Raw genomic sequence first — 19,549 nt, forward strand, 5'->3', positions numbered from 1 at the left:
TAATATCTAAAAATTGGAATGAAGCTATGAATTACAGGTTTGACAACATATACAGACACTTAGGGGCTGATTCACTATGGGTCGAATATCGAGGGTTAATTAACCCTCGATATTCGACTAGGAATTGAAATCCTTCAACTTCGAATATCGAAGTCGAAGGATTTAGCGCAAATACTGCGATCGTACGATCAAAGGATTAACGATTTTTTAAAGAGACAGTACTTCGACTATCGAATGGTCGAATAGTCGAACGATTTTTAGTTCGAATCCTTCGCTTCGAAGTCGTAGTCGAAGGTCGAAGTAGCCCATTCGATGGTCGAAGTAGCCCAAAAAATACTTCGAAATTCGAAGTTTTTTTACTTCGAATCCTTCACTCGAATTTAGTGAATCGGCCCCTTAAAGTTTGACTCAAAATGGAAAATGTTCTCTCAAAAACTAGAACCAGAGGAGAGGAAAAAATTCAATTCTCTCTTATATTGTTCTATGGATGAGTAATTCCAATGTGATCTAACCTTGTCTTTGTTTTTGAATTTAATTTACTTTTGCTTTATTATTGTTATTTTTTTATTACTCAGATATACTTTGCAATACAGTTATGTCTTTATTACTGTTTAATACTATGTCTTCAACTGTATGAAGAAAATCAAATAAGAGTTGGAAGAAAAAGAAAATGATAGTATCGCTAGATATTCACCATTGAAATGTCCATGTCTGGGACTTTTCCAAGTTACTCGTCTTTAGCTGAAAATGCTTCATTAATCTGCAGGAAAGTTTCAGATTCGTACTTGTAAAAAGTGGGAGCTCTGATAGTGTAGTTGCAGTGGCGGATGCATTGGATACTTTTAAGAAAGGGTCAGATGCTTTTTAAGCAAATGGGAAAATACAATTGTCTTGCTGTTACTAGTACAAGGCAGACTTCTAGTCTGAGGCAAAGCAGACTATTATTCTCTTTTCTATGGATTCTTTATCAACTAACTGGAGAATATAGAGGCATAAGACTGAACATGGAGTCCAACCACAATAATGTTTTATGTGTTTTCTTTCTAAATGGTTATTGCAAAGTGATGAGTTTTCTTTTTTTTTTAATTTTCTATAGTATCCTGGAGTAGCTCAGAGCATCCACAGTGATGTGAACAACCTCATGACCGTTCTGAATATGAGCAATGCTCTGCCTGAAGGTAAGTCTGGTGGGGAGTGGTATTTGTGGAGTGGCATCCTCTTCTTATGTTTACCTGTTGCACCTGAGTGTTTGTACCTGTTGCACTCAAGGAATACAGCTAATAGCACACACTTATATTGGGGTTTTTTTAGCTAACATTCTACATTGGCATTGAAACTACTGTCTGTGACTGTACAAATGCCACCCCAATTGTACAGTCACAGACAGAAGCTGTATTCAGCTGCTTTGTCCACACATAATCCATTATCTCCCAAAACAGTGGATGCCATAATTGCTGAGTAAGTGGCAAAGTGTATTAAAACACTGATTGATTATGGACTGGTGCTTTCTGGTTTCACGGTTTGCGATTTACCTTTTCCCTAGGTCTGTTTCCTGAGCATCTGATTGAAGTGCTAAGCAGAGAGTTGGCCCTGGAGTGCGACTACAAGAGGGAGGCAGACTGTTGCAAAAAATTCAAGTAAGTTCTGCCTTGCTTCATCATAGTAAGCCAATAAGGTGTGACTAAAGGTCGATGTTTTTAAATATACCGACTGTTCCGTTTCAAGATAGTAAAAAAAAAAAAAAAAAACATGGAGTGGAATTAGAAATGACTTCTTTTTCCAGCACAGCTGAGTCTTAACATGCCCCCCCCCCCCCTTATTTAGTAGTTCTTCCCACGGAACACTATAATGAAACTGGATCCGGTCGAGAGGCCAACTTAGTGAAAGCGGAGGAGGAGTGAGGAACGGTTTGTCCACGTTTATTGCATCAGGCTTGAATGCTGCTACATGGGAATTGGTTTCCCTAGTTTCTCACAACAAGTTCTCAGAAGTCTCGTTTGCAGAGTGTGAAGTGTCCTATGCCGCTTTCCGATGTATCATTCACACCTGCTTGCTTTCCCCTGCTTAAGGGAAATTTACTACTAGGCACTGACCTTGAAAGGGCACAGTTGGTATATATTACATTTTATCTATAGCAACCAATTGCCAATTGGATTTCTTTCAAATATGTTTATTTGTTAAACACAAGGTTATACAACATTATATTGCAGCATTGATAAGTACAGTCATGAAAAATTTACGTACTTACAAGTGTCGCTCACTCAAGTAAACAATACAACAACCATGTCACACAATGGGGGATACAGAGGGTGGGAGGGGAAGAGCGAGGGGCAATTGGATTTCAACAGTCCCTTACAAATTAGAAAACAAAAGCAAACGTCTGGTTGCTATGGTCAACATCACTGGTGATGGTTTTTCTCTACTGTTTTACACAGCATGATAAATGCTTCTTCTCCCTTGTAAAATGTAACTGATGATCTGTAATAATAACACACGGATATGTAACTGTATAATTACGCAATACACATTCTGCTGGTATCGCTAATGATCTGCATTTTGGCTTTTACCCTAGGGAGTTGCTGCAGGACCATCCTTTCTTTACTGTCCCCGGAGTAATTGATGAACTGTGCAGTGGGCACGTCCTTACCACAGAGTTGGTCTCGGGATTCCCACTCGATCAAGCTGAAGGTCTGAGCCAGGAGACGCGCAATGAGGTAAATACTCTCTTTATAATGGACAGGCAGACTTCAGCCTGTATATGCATTGATCTAGCAGGGACAGGCAGACTTCACATCCCCCTGATACTCGTATACAAACCCATCTAGCTGGGACAGCCTTTATTTACCCTGTTCCTCATATATGAACCCATCTAGCGGGGACAGCCTTCATTTCTCCTGTTCCTCATACATGAACCCATCTAGAGGGGACATCTTCATTCCTCCTGTTCCTCATATATGAACCCATCTAGCTGGGACATCCTTCATTTCTCCTGTTCCTCATACATGAACCCATCTAGCGGGGACACCCTTCATTCCTCCTGTTCCTCATATATGAACCCATCTAACTGGGACAGTCTTCATTTCTCCTGTTCCTCATATATGAACCCATCTTGCTGGGACAGCCTTCATTTCTCCTGTTCCTCATACATGAACCCATCTTGCTGGGACAGCCTTCATTTCTCCTGTTCCTCATACATGAACCCATATAGCCGGGACAACCTTCATTTCTCCTGTTCCTCATACATGAACCCATCTAACTGGGACAGCCTTCATTTCTCCTGTTCCTCATACATGAACCCATCTTGCTGGGACAGACTTCATTTCCCCTGTTCCTCATACATGAACCCATCTAGAGGGGACATCTTCATTCCTCCTGTTCCTCATATATGAACCCATCTAGAGGGGACATCTTCATTCCTCCTGTTCCTCATATATGAACCCATATAGCCGGGACATCCTTCATTTCTCCTGTTCCTCATATATTATATGAACCCATCTAACTGGGACATCCTTCATTCCACCTTTTCCTCATATATGAAACCATCTAGCTGGGACAGTCTTCATTTCCCCTGTTTCTAATATATGAACCCATCCATATAATTTCTCCTTCTTGTATATCCCCATGTTATATAAGATGTCTGTACATGGCAATATAGGACACTTGATTGCTGATTTTGCTGCTTGCAGCCGGTGTATTGCTATTTGTCCCAAGAACAGGTGCTCGGATAGCTTTCCTTTCTATCCCTGTCTATCCCTGCCCAGAGATAACCGAGAGTAACCCTGGCCCTTCTCCAAAGCACTGACCTCTAAGTCTGAGACAAGCAATTTCTCAGTGCTGCTGTAATACAATTACCAAAATTTCAGTATCCTTTTAGCTGTTGGAGGGGATGCTGGGATTTGTAGTTTCCTTCAAGCATTGAAGGCCTCCTGTTTGGGACCAAATATACATTTGGTTCTTTTTCTCAGTGAAACTGGTTTTAAAATCTTCTTCTTTCCTGCCTTGACCTACCTTTTCTTCTGACCTGATAAAACTCCACAGAGAGAGAGGGAGCGAGAGCTGGGATAGTTTTTCTGATGACCTTGATGCAGAGTACTCAGAGCTCAGCTGAAGGGTGACAGATCCAAATTACAGTTGGCACCTTGGATCTCCGCCACGTTCTGCTTTCCTAAAAATAGTTTCCTTTCTATGTGGCACAAGGGTCCTGGAAAGTTACCGGCAGTAAACAAGGAGGCAGGCACAGAACAGACAGCGGGGAATACTGGAAGGATCTGGACCATGAGCCGGCTTTCTCCTTATAACTACTGCCTGTGATGTTATGGGTAAAACATGTGCTGGAGTTCTAATCCTGAATGGTTACATTATATCGCTCTATTTTTACTTAATAACGGTACTGGGATGCCTTCCCTGTGTGCTGATACCACAGCCCCTTCCCTAAGCCAGAAATGATGGCGCTGGCTTATCTGGATGCATTTAGAACTTTCTGGGCTGGAAGAATTCAGACTGGGATATATATTGAATGCTGAAGTTATTTCATAGTCTTCGTGCTGCTCCTTGTCCCTGACGGAATTAGGGATGTGTAAGCACAGGCTGTGTAATGTCACTGCATACGTTCACATCTTCATGTAAAGGGGAACTAAAGTCTAAACCAGAATGCTAGAAATGCTGTATTTCGTATACTAAAAATAAACTTACTGCCCTTAAGCCTAATTAAACAAATGATTTATACTTTCAAAGTTGTCCACGGGGGGGTCATCATCTTGTAACTTTGTTAAACATCTTTGCAAGACCAAGACTGTGCGCATGCTCAGTGTAGTCTGGGCTGCTTAAGGATCGTCATAAATTGTCAAATATTATCTGCCAGAAGCCGATACAGCAAGACTGATTAATAATCAGAATATACAGACTGCACTGGGTCCTGTGTTGTCATGTAATCTAATGTGGATTTTATAGTTTTTGTATTGTTTAATACAAACATTCTCCAACTCTGCAGAACCAGTGGCTGCAGCAAAATAATCCTCCAGAATCCCAGTTTATCTGTTTAAATCTGGAGCTGCAGGGACAAAGATTTAAAATGGATGTAAATACAAAAATAAAATCCAATTTTTTACTTTATTAACTGAAAAAGAAACCTATCCCCAATATAAAAAATCCCCAAAATTAAAAAATCTGTACAGTTTTAGAAGAAACCTGACTGTATGCAGTGAAACTCTCCCTTCGTTTACTTTTTCAGACAGCTGCAAATATGAATCTCTACATGCTTGCCGACTGCTTTATAGGGAAACAAACAAAGACGCTCAAGGTCGGGGAAGTAAGGTGGTGGGGGCTCCCCCTGCTGTTTGAAAGTAGGATCGTTTCCCTGCAGAGCAGCTAGGAACAGTCTGAAGTTTCCTATCCACAGCAGTCAGAGCAAGTAAATGAAGGGAGAATTTCACTGCAAACAGTCAGGTTTCTTATAAAAACGGTACACATTTTTTAATCAAAGTATATTGAAGATAGATTTCTTTTTCATTAAAGAAAGTAAAAATGTGATTTTATTTTTTTGTTTTTAGATCCCTTTAAATGTGCCCTGGATGATGCAAATAGGTTGGTGTGAGGCAGAAACCAACGCAAGCACGTTTTTGTGCAATGGTTTGTCTATCATGTGCATCAGCCTGAGTGCTTGTCATTATGCCAATCCTGAATGCTTTGTGCTTCTGTTGTTACAATCTGTGGCCATACAACTGCAGGAGCAAGCCATGATTACAGTTGCTTTTATTTGTACATGTTTGAAAATGCTCAAATCTCCGCTGTTCACTCAAAGTTGGATCATTTATTTATTTTTACAGATCTGCCACAACATTCTTGTACTGTGCCTACGGGAATTGTTTGAGTTCCGCTTCATGCAGACTGATCCAAACTGGTCCAATTTCTTCTATGACCCTCAGCAGCAGAAGGTGATTGTATATTGCATTGCTCATAGGTGCAACTGCGAATTTTGGGGCCTTACGTGTAGCTAGCAATGGGCTGGACTACAACACCCTGATGGCAGCATCAGTGGTCTTACCCATCTGATCCCCATTCTCCTCTGAGGGAGCTGCCATATTTGTACAGGTTGAGAAGCGACAGTCAGCTTGGCAAAATAGTCAAGTTTAGGATCTTCAATCAACAATTGCTAAGAATTAGCCATTCAATAACATACTAAAAGTTAACGTAAAAATGAACCGCCCCTTTAATATTTTGAAGAGTAGTTTATTTGTTTATTTGTGTATCGCTTTATGATGAGCCTGCATGAAATGTGATTTTCAGACCTGCTTGATAGATACTATGGTATGTGTCGGGAAGACTTTCTGAATGGCCCCATACATGGTCCAATAAGCTACTGATCTGAGAGATCAAGTTGGCATATCAGGCCATGTATGGCCAGCTTAAAGGGAAACTGTCATAGGAAAACAAGTTTTTTTCAAAACACTTAAGTTAGTGCTGCTCCAGCAAACTTCTGCACTGAAAAGAGCAAACTGATTTAATTTTGAAATCTGACATGGGGCTAGATCTGTTTAGTTTCCCAGGTGCCCTCAGTCATGTGACTTGTGCTCTTGATAAACTTTAGTCACTCTTTACTGCTGTACTGAAAATTTGAGTGATACCACCACTCCCCCCCCCCCCCAGCAGCCAAACCGAACAATGGGAAGGTAACCAGATGACTTTATAAATTTTTTAACTTTATAACTTTGCACCAAGACTGTGTGTGATCACCACTTGTGTAAACCTGAATTACAGTAGTGTTTGGTTTTGGGTTTGACTTTCCACTAATTACAGAGGGTGTCTAATCTCGCCTTTGGTTCCCAAGTTAATAATTGCCCAAATGCAGCTCCTGGGAACCTGTTTGCCCATTTATTAACCCAAATGCTTTGATCTGTTTAGGTTGCCTTGCTGGACTTCGGAGCTACCAGGGGTTTTGATGAGGAGTTCACGGACCAATATATTGAGGTGAGTAGACAGTGACCCCTAGTGCCTGTATAAGTGAATTTAATTCTATCACGTGAAGCCTTGTAAAAATCAAACAGAAATTGACTGATCAGCACACCTATTCATTATAAATAAATTAATGCAGGAGACCTCTAGTGGCCAAAAGAGGCAAATATAGAAATACAAAATTTACGTTTACCCGCGGGTCGGGCGGGTTAGGGCCGACCTCGCACGATCCTTCGCTGTGGCCCTCCACCGTCAAATGCCAACTTCCGGGTTTGTCTTTTCTAGATGCTGCGCCTGCTCGACCCACCCATTTTGTGATGTCGTCGGTGCTGGCCTATAGAAGCAACCCAGAAGGGCGGGTCAGGGAAATCCCAACCCACACATCGCCAATACTCGTGCATTTAAGTTAAAAAAAATAAATAAATTATTTTATCACACATTAAAATCCATTAGACCCCACAAAAAAGCCTAACGCGTTTCATACTTACAGTTACCCAGCACTTAGCCATAGGCATCTAAGGAGTAAGTGAGAATATTCACATATTTATACTCTGTATAAACCCTCCCACATTTAAAACCAATCAGGACAACACATCCCGTCTGTTACATAAATAAGTTAAATGCATGAGTGTGTAAATTTTGTGTATCTATTTGTATTTTCCCTGTGCCGATGATTTATATGGTGGTGCATTTGGAACCTCTCCTCTTATAGGGGCTTGCAAAGGAACTTCCCAATCCCAGCCATTGGCTTCTCTGTGCAATTTCTGACTCCATTTCTGTTTCAAAACTTTTTATTAATCTGGGGTGATATTCCTTTATTCCTCAGATAATTCGAGCAGCTGCAGAGAAAGACAGAGAAAAACTGCTGCAAAAATCTGTAGAGATGAAATTCCTTTCTGGCTATGAATCAAAGGTAATGCCGCCTTCTGGGAAGTTTCCACTCTGATCCCTGACCTTCATAAATAGGATTCCCAAAGCACGTCATAGAATTCTGCCTGATACACAGAACATAGTGTTCTATTGAATTTAAGGGGGAACTATTGCGAAAATTTAAATTTAATATAAGCTTCACCATGCTGAAATAAGACACTTTCTAAATACAGTCAATAAATATTCTGCATCGTTTCTGAAATAATCACGTTTATATTCACTATCCCTCTCTCAGCATCTGTTTCTCTTCATTGTGTCTTCATGCAGCAGTTGGGTGTCAGATATTCATTGACAGTTAGATCCAATATATCTTATAGGGGGGCTTCTTTTGCCTAGAAGATGTATTAGAGCTCACTCAAATAACTGATTCCAGTGCAAACAAAATCTAACAAAATAACTGCCTTTTGCACAAATCCTGCATGTAGAGAGACATGATGTCTAGTGATTTTAATAGATTGACCTCTAATACATCTTCTAGGCAAAAGGAGCCCCCCTATAAGATATATTGGATCTAACTGCCAATGATTATCTGACGCCCAACTCCTGCATGAAGACCGAATGAAAAAAAAAAAAATCAGATGCTGAGAGAGGAATAGTGAAGATAAACTGGATTATTTCAGAAATAATACAGAATATTTAATTGATAGTATTTAGAAAGTTTCTTTCCATATGCTGAAGCTTATATTAGATTTTCATTTTCATGATAGTTCCCCTTTAAATGAATTCTCTTCTAATAAACGTTTTATTGTCTTTCTCCAAGAGGTAAGTGATTAGAGTCAAGGGAGGAGGGAGCAAAGAACCTCTCCTTGTCCTTTAATTTAAAGGTGAACTGACATCCTAACCTTACACACAGTTAATGCAGTTAAAGGAGAATTCCACCCTAAAGTTAAAAAAACCCTACCCCCTCCCTTCTCCCCCCCCCCAGCCTAAGTGTTACCCCGGGCAAATGCCACTAACGTTTTACTTGCCACTCGGTGCAGATTGAGGCATTTCAGTTCACTGGCGCAATCCTCAGACGATTCGGTAATCTTCGGAATGAGACTGCGCTTCGGCAATTTCCGTGAGTTTCGCGCGCATGCGCAGTTGTCGCAAGAGAGAAAATTGCTCCGACTGCGCATGCTTCACCATGCCGGTCTCATTCTGAAGATTTCCAAAGAGATGAAGATGCCACCGTGAACTCTGCTGCCTGAATCTGCACGAGGGGTAAGTAAAACGTTAGGGGCATTTGCCTGGGGTAACATTTAGGCTGAGGGGAGAAGGGAGGGGGGTCTATGTAGGGTAGGTTTTTTTAACTTTAGGGTTGAGTTCTCCTTTAAGCAAATCCGTTCCTATGTGCAGTCTCTGATGTTACTCTCCTCTGTGACTGGCAGGCGATGGAGCTGGCGCACTTGGAGACAGTGCTGATTCTCGGAGAGGCGTTTGCGTCAGATTCACCCTTTGACTTCGGTTCCCAGAGCACTACCGAGAGGATCCACCGCCTCGTCCCTGTCATGTTAAAGCACCGACTGATCCCACCCCCAGAGGAAACGTACTCTCTGCACCGCAAGATGGCGGGCTCCTTCCTGATTTGCTCAAAACTAAAGGCTGAGATCAGTTGCAAGGATATGTTTGAGGAAGCCTATGGCAATTACTGGAAGAAAAAAGCAAATAGCAATCCATAGGGGGCGCAGTCGCTGGGTATAGCAAATGCTAAAGTGCGATTACTATAGGAAGAGACACTGAGTATTAGCAGCCTGTTAGGAGTGTCTCCCTCTGCTGGAGAGTTTTCTCTTGTCTTCTCTTAACTACGAGGACTTCTACTGTGGTCTCTGAGACTTTGGACGTTACAATTGTAGGTGAATAAGGAACTTTTGGAGATGTTTGTTTTGGGTTTTTTTTTGTTTTTTTTTTGTAAAGACTGATGTAAAAAAAAAATGAGGAGTTCTTAGGATTTTTTGAAAAAGCATATCAATCATGAGAAGCTTAATTGGAGGTGCTGATGTTGGTTAACCAAGGGACCTGTTGGATGGATAATCTGTAACCTGCATTGACAACTTAATCTGCTTTTCCCCCTTCCCTACTGAAGTTTGTTGCAAATAAGTCAAATTAAACGCTTTTGTACCGAGACATCCTTTTTCCAGTCCAGTTTTCATTGTGTCATTCAGATAAAAAAAAAATTTACATTTATTACAACAGCGCCACCCGCTGGTCAGTTTCCCACCAGTCTGACCACCAAGTAGTCAAGGAAGTTGTCAGGAGAAAGAAAGAGGCTGCTCTGAAAACTTAGAAACCTTTCTCACTTCTTTCCTAAGCAGAAGAACATCAGAGCAGCCTCTTTCTCCTGACAACTTCCTTGACTACTTGGTGGTCAGACTGGTGGGAAATTGACCAGCAGGTGGCGCTGTTGTAATAAAATTCATTCATATTAACAGTACATGTATCCTTTGATATCTTGTAATAAAAACAAAATAAATAATGAATGTACATTGCAAAACTTCTTAGAATAGCACTCTCATCTGTTTTACATTCACTTATTTTAAAGCTTTACTTTAAAATAGCGTCGCAATCCCGGCCTGGGGTGTGCGGCGCAAGTGGGGGGAAGTGGAGCCAGGGGAAGAGGATTATTTGTGCCGGACTTTTCAGTAGATTTTTTTTTTTGGTGGGGGGCCCTGGCGCTGCCAAGTTACACCACTGGTCACTCCCCCCCCCCAGCAGTTCTCCCAACTCGCTCCATACTGTGGATTCAGAGCTACTGAGCTCCAGTTGTACATTCAATATAATATACCAGGGCACCTGAGATTTGAAATTATATTTTTGCTGATGTTTTTGGAATGGTGCAGGTTCATTTCTTATGACACAATTACACACACAGTTACACAACAATGTTACCGCCCATATGGTGAGGTCATGGCAGCATTTTAACCCTTATGTGTCCCCTCTTATTTCCCTTGAAAACTGGACAAAGAACAAACTTGTGTTGGACTAAAAATTTGGCCAAATTTGGCTAAAATTTGCTGATCCGATCTGATTCTCGCTATAAGATTATTACCTCTGTTTGTTTCAGCTTCGTTTTCCAAAGTCGCCTGAAGTTGCCTCATGAGGAAACTTCGGAAAACCGAAGCAGAGTGCCATCCCATCTGCGATTTACATTCTAGCTGGCGGGAAGGCAGTTCGGGGAGATTAGTCGCCCGAAATAGCAGCGTCTGTCTCTGCCCTTAGATCAGGGGTCCCCAACCGCCTGGCTGTGGACAGTCTTCAACTGGGCCACTGAATTGGATGCCGGTGCTCCAGAATTGGATGCCAACCCCCCCCTCCCCCAGTCCACTGGTCCCCTGGCGGATAAAGGTTGGGAACCCCTGACTTAGATGTTTGAATGTGGCGCCACATGCTGGCATCTTAAAAGTGTGGCAGTACATCTGTTATGGCACTTCGGGCATTTTTATCAAAGGTCAAGGTGAATTTTCCAATTCAAATAATTCATATTTCGAGCTATTTTTTTGTGTACTTCCACTAGGGAATAGTCCAAATTCAATTCGAATTTGAAAAAAAATCGAAAATTTGAATATCGAAAATTATCATGTACTGTCTCTTTAAAAATTTGACTTTGAGCATTTGCCATCTAAAACCTGTCGAATTGCTGTTTTAGCCTATGCGGGGAGCTCCTAGAACTTTGATTTGAATTCTATTGAATGCATACGATTAGAATTTGGCCAAATATGGACCTTCTCGGGCCAAAAAAAAAACTTTAACTTAATTTCGGTTGGCCTTTTTGAATTCGAATGTCAAACTTTTTTTCAAATTCGAAATTCAACCCTTGATAAATATGCCCGTTCATGTTGAACACCATTGTTAGCACTGAGGTATGAAATCGACCACATTGACGTAGGAGCCCGTCACACCATGAATAGGAATTTTTAGTGTTATTACAGTTGAACATATAAATCACGTGTCAACTAAAAGCTCATGCTAAATACATGTAAAGAAATGTTCACTTTTACGACAATCGAGGTTCAGATTCTGTTTTTTGTTCCACTAAATATTTGGTTGAGTGTTTGGCCGTAGCTGAAAATGACGGATTCAGTGCATCCCGGGCTCGTTTTCATGTCATCGGCAGTTGCTGAATCAGAGCGAATCCATTGTGACTGCAGAGGGGTGAGCATAATAGAGGGGCCACATTTGGGAATTGGTCGCTGGAGGGGACCTCCCAAACTCTCTGGTCCCATTAAACAAAAATGCAACATTTTTATGATCAATCCCCATATCCACAGTTCTCCCTTCTGATCGGATGCCAAGTCACAGAGAGACTACTGGACAGCAGTGCCACAAAGCGCTGACATGAACACTGGTTTGGTGTCTATGGGGCGATTATATCACTTAAATGATCTCTGTGTGCCTCTGCCCCAACAGCACTTCCTTTAGCTTCCCTCCTAGCAATGACAGAGACGAGCCTGGGAAGCTTGTAAGACAGATCAGTGCAATAGCCAAGGCAAGGCTTTAAAGGAGAAGGAAACAGTTTATTGCCAATAGATTAGCCACAATAGTGCAAGCGATAACACTATATTTATTCTGCAGAATGATTTACCATACCTGAGTAAATAGCTCTAGAAGCTCTCTGTTTCTTTAGTATAGCAGCTGCCATAGTAGCTTGGTGTGACATCACTTCCTGCCTGAGTCTCTCCCTGCTCACTCATAACTCTGGGCTCAGATTACAGCAGGGAGGGGAGAGAGGAACAAACTGAGCATGATCAAGCCCTAGCCCTGGAGGCTTAAAGGAGAAACAAACCCCTTATTAAAAAAAAAAACTTACCCCACATATACCCCTCCTCGGTGCAGATTCAGGGATCGGAGTTCACAGTAGCCATCTTCCAGGTCTTTGTGTTTTCTTCTGGTGCTTCGGCAATTTCGGCACATGCTCAGTTCTCTCAAACCAGGAAATTGCTCCAACTGCGCATGCGATGCCACGTCGGTCTCGTTGTCAGATTACCGAAGACCCTGAAGATGGCGGCAATGAACTCCGATCCCTGAATCTACACCGAGGGGTAAGTAAAAAGTTAGGGACATTTGTCTGGGTTAACAGCTAGGCTGGGGGGGAGGAGGGGGGTTCTATATGTTCTTTTAATAAGGGGTTTGTGTCTCCTTTAAGATAAAAAAAGGAAGTCTGATACAGAAGCCCATAAGTACACAATAGAAGGACAGAAATGCTGTGTTTCTTTTGACAGAGGACTCAGAGCAGCATTACTTTGAGCGTTTAATGGTGTATTTATATAGACCTTTCTGATAAAGCTTACTTAAAGGAAAACTATACCCCCAAAACGAACACTTAAGCAACAGAGAGTTCATATCATATTAAGTGGCATATTAAAGAATCTTTAAACTGGAATATATATTTAAGTAAATCTTGCCCTTTTACATCTCTTGCCTTGAGCCACCATTTCATGATGGTCTGTGTGCTGTCTCAGAGATCACCTGACCAGAAATACTGCAGCTCTAACTGTAACAGGAAGAAGTGTGGAAGCAAAAGACACAACTCTGTCTGTTAATTGGCTCATGTGACCTAACATGTATGGTTTGTTGGTATGTTTGTGAGTACAGTGAATCCTACGATCCCAAGGGGCGGCCCTTATTTTTTAAAATGGCAATTTTCTATTTATGATTACCCAATGGCACATACTACTATAAAAGTATATTATTATGAAAATGGTTTATTTACATGAAGCAGGATTTTACATATGAGCTGTTTTATGCAATATCTTTTTATAGAGACCTACATTGTTTGGGGGGTATAGTTTTCCTTTAATTTTAGCCTTTCCTTGTTCATGGTGAAGTGCAGGGCAGCCCAAAACCCACTGGACCTGTGGATCATTCAGGATGCAGATGCAAGTTGTGGGCAGGCTCTGGATGAGCTCTTCTTTATGGGCGTGTACCTTCTATGCCCCGCCCCCTTTTGTGTCTGCAGAGATGGGCGTGTATCAATAGAGCTGAGACGCTGGATTGGGTTAGGGTCGGATGCAGGTCATATTTTTCTCAACCCACTAGTTCTTCACTTTCCAAACCCTTTTTTAGTTCAGTTGTTTTATTTTTTTACTCTTTTTCTAAAACTTTCCAAGTTTTAATTCTCTGGTTTTCAACCTTAATTCAGGTGCAGATTCTGAACTGTTACAATTTTGCAACATATAGTTCATTTCGCAGCAGCATCTCTGGAGTATTAGTAACTATTGTATCAATTCTAACAGCTGCCTGTAATGAAACCCAGAGATTCTGCTCAGCAGGGACAAAGAAATGTATCAACTAAATGTATCAATTTAATTACAGTCACCCCCCCCCCAACAAGACATAAGGTGAAAAATGAAAATGTTCACTTCAATATTAAAAAGAAATTGGGAAAAAAAAGAATTCATTTCTGGTGAACTATGTGAAAACAACTGAACTGAAAAAAAAAAAGATGAACAGCCTCTTTAAAGGATAAGTAAACCTTTAAAATAAGTAAATGTAAAATTGATGGTGTTATTCTAAGCACTTTTGCAATGTACATTCATTACGTATTTTTTAACTCCAAGATATTAAAGGATACGTGTGCTGTTAACAATGGTCGGATGTTCTTCTGCTTAGGAATAAACTTTCCTAACTTTCCTAAGCAGAAGAACATCAGAGCAGCCTTTTTCTTTCTCCTGACAACTTCCTTGACTACTTGGTGGTCAGACTGGTGGGAAATGACCAGCAGGTGGCGCTGTTGTAACAAAATTCATTCATATTAACATCTCATGTATCCTTTAATATCTTGGAATTAAATAAATAAATAAATTAATGAATTTACATTGCAGTAGTTTTTAGAATATAATAGTCATCAATTTTACATTAACTTATTTTAAAGCTTTACTTATCCTTTGAAAGTTAAATTATACAGATGAGCTTCTCTAAACCAACTGTTGATCAGGGTTAGTCTCTTTAGCACCGTCGCACTGGGTTAAAAAGTGATGTAACAAGCGCTCTTTATCCCCCCCCCATACACACGGAGAGACACGGAACACGCATGTTGTCTAACTGTTCCCTGTTTATTGCAATACATCAAAAGTCAGGTTAATAATTGCATGTTTGCCAACATAAAATACTGGTGGTTACGGCTTTATTACACGGTTGAGGTGACCACCTTAAATATAATCTGTGCAAAAACAAAAATCTACATCAGAATTCGGCAACTTGTGCTGTGGCTGAACTACAACAGCATAAGGCAGAGAGTTATAGTCCAACAACAACAGCAGCAGCAGGAGGCCTACAGGTTGGGCATCCCTGAACTGCATGATCGTCCTGTAGCAGTAACATCCCAACTACACCCCTCTTCCCCTTCACATGTATCATCTCAGACATGTGGACTTCCTGCTAAAGGGTAAGTTGAACCTTCAGAGTGACAAATGTGTGACGTGACTCGACCGTACAGCAATGTAATACAATGCAACATGATACAAATATCCCATGAAAAGAAACAGCAAGATGAGATCATACAGAGGCAGATACAGTTTCATGTGAAATCGGAGAATAAAGAGAAAGAACTAACCAATCAGCACATGGTGCCCCAATCTGCTTTTATTGCATCTTAAAGGAACATAAGAACAATGGAAATATAGTGCTAAAGCACCATGGGCCCCCTAGGAGAGTTATTGCCATGGAAACCCATTGATAGGGGTGGTTCACCTTTCAGTTATCTTTTAGTATGTTATAGAATGGCTAATTCTAAGCAACTTTTCAATTGGCCTTCAGTTTTTCTTTTTTATCGTTTCTGAATGATTTTCCTTCTTCTTCTGACTCTTTTTCCAACTTTGAATTGGGGGTCACTAACCCCATCTAAAAAAACAAATGCTCTGTAATAGTGATGTGCGGGCCAGCCCAATACCCGTGGGACCCTTGGGTTGACCTGCGGGTCGGGCGGATCCAGGCCGATCTGGCACCCCCCTTTCCTGGGCGGTTTGAGCTCTTCTGACTGCTCTCCCCAGCCATGGCTTACAAATGGCAGGTTCCGACTTCCGGGATGAACTTTTACAGACGTGTGGCTGCACGTCCCGCCCCTTTTGTGACGTCATCGGGGCAGGTTGGCGAGGGTCGATAAAAGGAACACAGTCGTCGGGAGGGTGGGTGCAGATCGGAAAATCCCGACCCGCACATCACGACTCTGTAAGGCTACAAATGTATTGTTATTACTACTTTTTATTACGCATCTTTCTATTCAGGCCTCTCCTATTCATATTCCTGTCTCTTATTCAATTCAATGCATGGTTGCTAGGGTAATTTGGACCCTAGCAACCACATTGCTGAAATTGCAAACTGGAGAGCTGCTGAATAAAAAGCTAAATAACTAAAAAATCACAAATAATAAAAACCAAATGCAAATTGTCTCCGAATATCACTCTCGACACCATACTAAAAGTTAATTTAAAGGGGAACAACCTCTCTAAAGGAACCCAAACCCGCAGATTCCAAAATGGAGACATAACACAGTGAATTATGGGAAATCAGCAATCTCAGAAATGACTTGTGATCACAGGGGCATAATGGAGCATTGGGTGCTACAGGGTGTGGCTAAAATGCACACAAATACCTCTTTTTGGTTATGGCCTGTGAGCAGCACAAACACAGGGAACATCCAAGACTCTCCTCCTCTCTCTCTCTCTCTCTCTCTCTCTCTCTCTCTCTCTCCCGACCAAATCCCAAACTGAATCTCAACTCTAATTTTCATACTTGAAAAAAATCTAACCAGATCCTGAATACTGACCATCCCTAAATGTCCTGTGCTCAATGCTGTTTATAGGTGGGTCAGGTTCTAATGAAGGTCACTTTTTTTGGGGTTCAGTCTACTCAGTAGTAATTAGTATTGTATTATTGGGGTATTCACTTGACATAAGATGCACATGGCTGATATATTTGGGGCAAAACTCAGATGCTGGTGCTTGTTGTGGATTTGTAGTATTGGGCAGATCTGACCCCCCCCTTTAAAGTGGACCTGTCACCCAGACACACAAATCTGTATAATAAAAGTCCTTTTCAAATTAAACATGAAATCGGATTTCTATTTTTTATTAAAGCATTCATAGCCGTTGTAAGCTCATTTAAAAATCTCAGCTGTCAATCAAATATTGTCTGCCACTCCTCTATGCCATGGGCATAGAGGCGGGGCAGACAATTACTTTCACTTTCCATTCAGCACTTCCTGGATGTCACTGCTCTCCACATATTCCCCCAGTTCTCTTCACTATTTAATTGTGTAGCCAGTACATGGGGATGGACATCAGGTCCCACATTCTGGTGCACAAACAAGATTTTGAGATGATACAAGACTTGTCTTAATAACAGTGTCCACAAAATGGCTCCTGCCTGCTTGCTATAATTATGAATTCCCAGACAGAAGGAAACAAGATTCAAATAATTAATACAGTGTAATTAAAGTTCATTTTGCTTGACTAATGTGATAAAATAGGATTTTGAATAGTTTTTTTGGGCGAAGGGTCCCCTTTAAGGTACAGTGGCAGGTACAAATATGGGATCCATTATCCGGAAACCTGTTATCCAGAAAGCTCAGAATTACAGAAAGGCCATCTCCCATAGACTCAATTTTATCCAAGTTTTTAAAAAATGATTTCCTTTTTCTCTGTAATAATAAAACAGTCGCTTGTACTTGATCCCAACTAAGATATAATTAATCCTTATTGGAAGCAAAACCAGCCTATTGGGTTTATTTCATGTTTATATGATTTTTGGAGATCCAAATCACTTAAAGATCTATTATACAGAAAAACCCAGGTCCCGAGGATTCTGGATAACAGGTCCCAACCCATACAGGGTGCTGATATGGATTTTCATTTGGTAGCCCATTGATCCGTATATCAGGCTTAAGGGTAGGAATACACAGATGATTTTGGAGCGATCCGATGCGCAAAAACACAGGCGTCACATTGGATGCGACGGAAATAAGGTAAGTGAATGCAGTCGGATGAAGTCGCAGCGTTGATCCAACAGTCGTGTCGCATCAGATCAACGCTGCCGCTTCATCCGACAATGCATTCACTTACCTTATTTCCGTTGCATCCGATTTGACACCTGTGTTTTTGCGCAGCGCGTCTGATCGCTCCGAAATCATCCATGTAGTCCGACCCAAAATGGCTGTTTTCCTGTTGCACCACTTCCACATGTGATCTGATTGTTTGCTCAGAGCCGAAGGTACGATCTAATGTACGTGTGTCTGGGTAGTGGATGGGGCGACTGGGGGTGCATAACCATAAACAGTCCCTTATCCAAAATAGGACCAGAATAACTGCAGCTCTTTCTCCAATCCAATAATTTTACAGAAGTGCAGTCTTATTACTTATATTCTAAGCTTCCCCTAATTATTTCAAAATGAAAATAATATTTTAATCATTTAAAATAAAAATCCCACCCAACTGTTATGTATGATTTGAGCATCTTAGCCTGGAACTGTAAACCATTATTGGGGAAATTTACAATGCACAGCTAATGTCAAACACACAGTAAATGCATTCTCTACCCTGCTATAGTTCCAGGGGTACCCAGGGCACAAATAAGCACTCACCCCAAATCTCACCCTAACTGACCTTCAGGATGGACCCCCTTAGCTCATAACAAGGTTACAGATATATAGAAACATTGGGGTAACAGTCACCCTGCTATAGTTCCAAGGGTACAGGGCACAAAAAGCACTCACCCCAAATCTCACCCTAACTGGCCTTCAGGATGGACCCCCTTAGCTCATAACAAGGTTACAGATATATAGAAACATTGGGGTAACAGTCACCCTGCTATAGTTCCAGGGGTACCCAGGGCACAAATAAGCACTCACCCCAAATCTCCCCCTAACTGGCCTTCAGGCTGGGCCCCCTTAGCTCATAACAAGGTTACAGATATATAGAAACACTGGGGTAACAGTCACCCTGCTATAGTTCCAGGGGTACCCAGGGTACAAATAAGCACTCACCCCAAATCTCCCCCTAACTGGCCTTCAGGCTGGGCCCCCTTAGCTCATAACAAGGTTACAGATATATAGAGACATTGGGGTAACAGTCACCCTGCTATAGTTCCAGGGGTACCCAGGGTACAAATAAGCACTCACCCCAAATCTCCCCCTAACTGGCCTTCAGACTGGGCCACCTTAGCTCATAACAAGGTTACAGATATATAGACACATTGGGGTAACAGTCACCCTGCTATAGTGCCAGGGGTACCCAGGGCACAAATAAGCACTCACCCCAAATCTCCCCCTAACTGACCTTCAGTCTGGACCCCCTTAGCTCATAACAAGGTTACAGATATATAGAAACATTGGGGTAACAGTCACCCTGCTATAGTTCCAGGGGTACCCAGGGCACAAATAAGCACTCACCCCAAATCTCACCCTAACTGGCCTTCAGACTGGGCCACCTTAGTTCATAACAAGGTTACAGATATATAGACACATTGGGGTAACAGTCACCCTGCTATAGTGCCAGGGGTACCCAGGGCACAAATAAGCACTCACCCCAAATCTCCCCCTAACTGACCTTCAGTCTGGACCCCCTTAGCTCATAACAAGGTTACAGATATATAGAAACATTGGGGTAACAGTCACCCTGCTATAGTTCCAGGGGTACCCAGGGCACAAATAAGCACTCACCCCAAATCTCACCCTAACTGGCCTTCAGACTGGGCC

The 19,549-nt window shown here is 41.6% G+C and overlaps 1 protein-coding gene across 5 annotated transcripts in view; it reads left to right on the forward strand.

Moving 5' to 3' along the window:
• coq8a.L (coenzyme Q8A L homeolog) overlaps positions 1-9,987 on the forward strand; it is a 53,117-nt gene extending 43,130 nt beyond the window's left edge. For all 5 annotated transcript variants that reach the window (XM_018262036.2, XM_041562267.1, NM_001095056.1 and 2 more), the window contains 7 exon segments: positions 1,097-1,178; positions 1,544-1,637; positions 2,573-2,714; positions 5,826-5,933; positions 6,901-6,966; positions 7,778-7,864; positions 9,252-9,987. In XM_018262036.2, the coding sequence (XP_018117525.1) occupies positions 1,097-1,178; positions 1,544-1,637; positions 2,573-2,714; positions 5,826-5,933; positions 6,901-6,966; positions 7,778-7,864; positions 9,252-9,542 (870 nt within the window). In that variant the 3' untranslated portion in view covers positions 9,543-9,987.
• The last annotated feature ends 9,562 nt before the right edge of the window (positions 9,988-19,549 follow it).

Source organism: Xenopus laevis, chromosome 5L (assembly GCF_017654675.1).
Source record: "Xenopus laevis strain J_2021 chromosome 5L, Xenopus_laevis_v10.1, whole genome shotgun sequence".
NCBI classification, from domain to species: Eukaryota; Metazoa; Chordata; class Amphibia; order Anura; family Pipidae; genus Xenopus; species Xenopus laevis.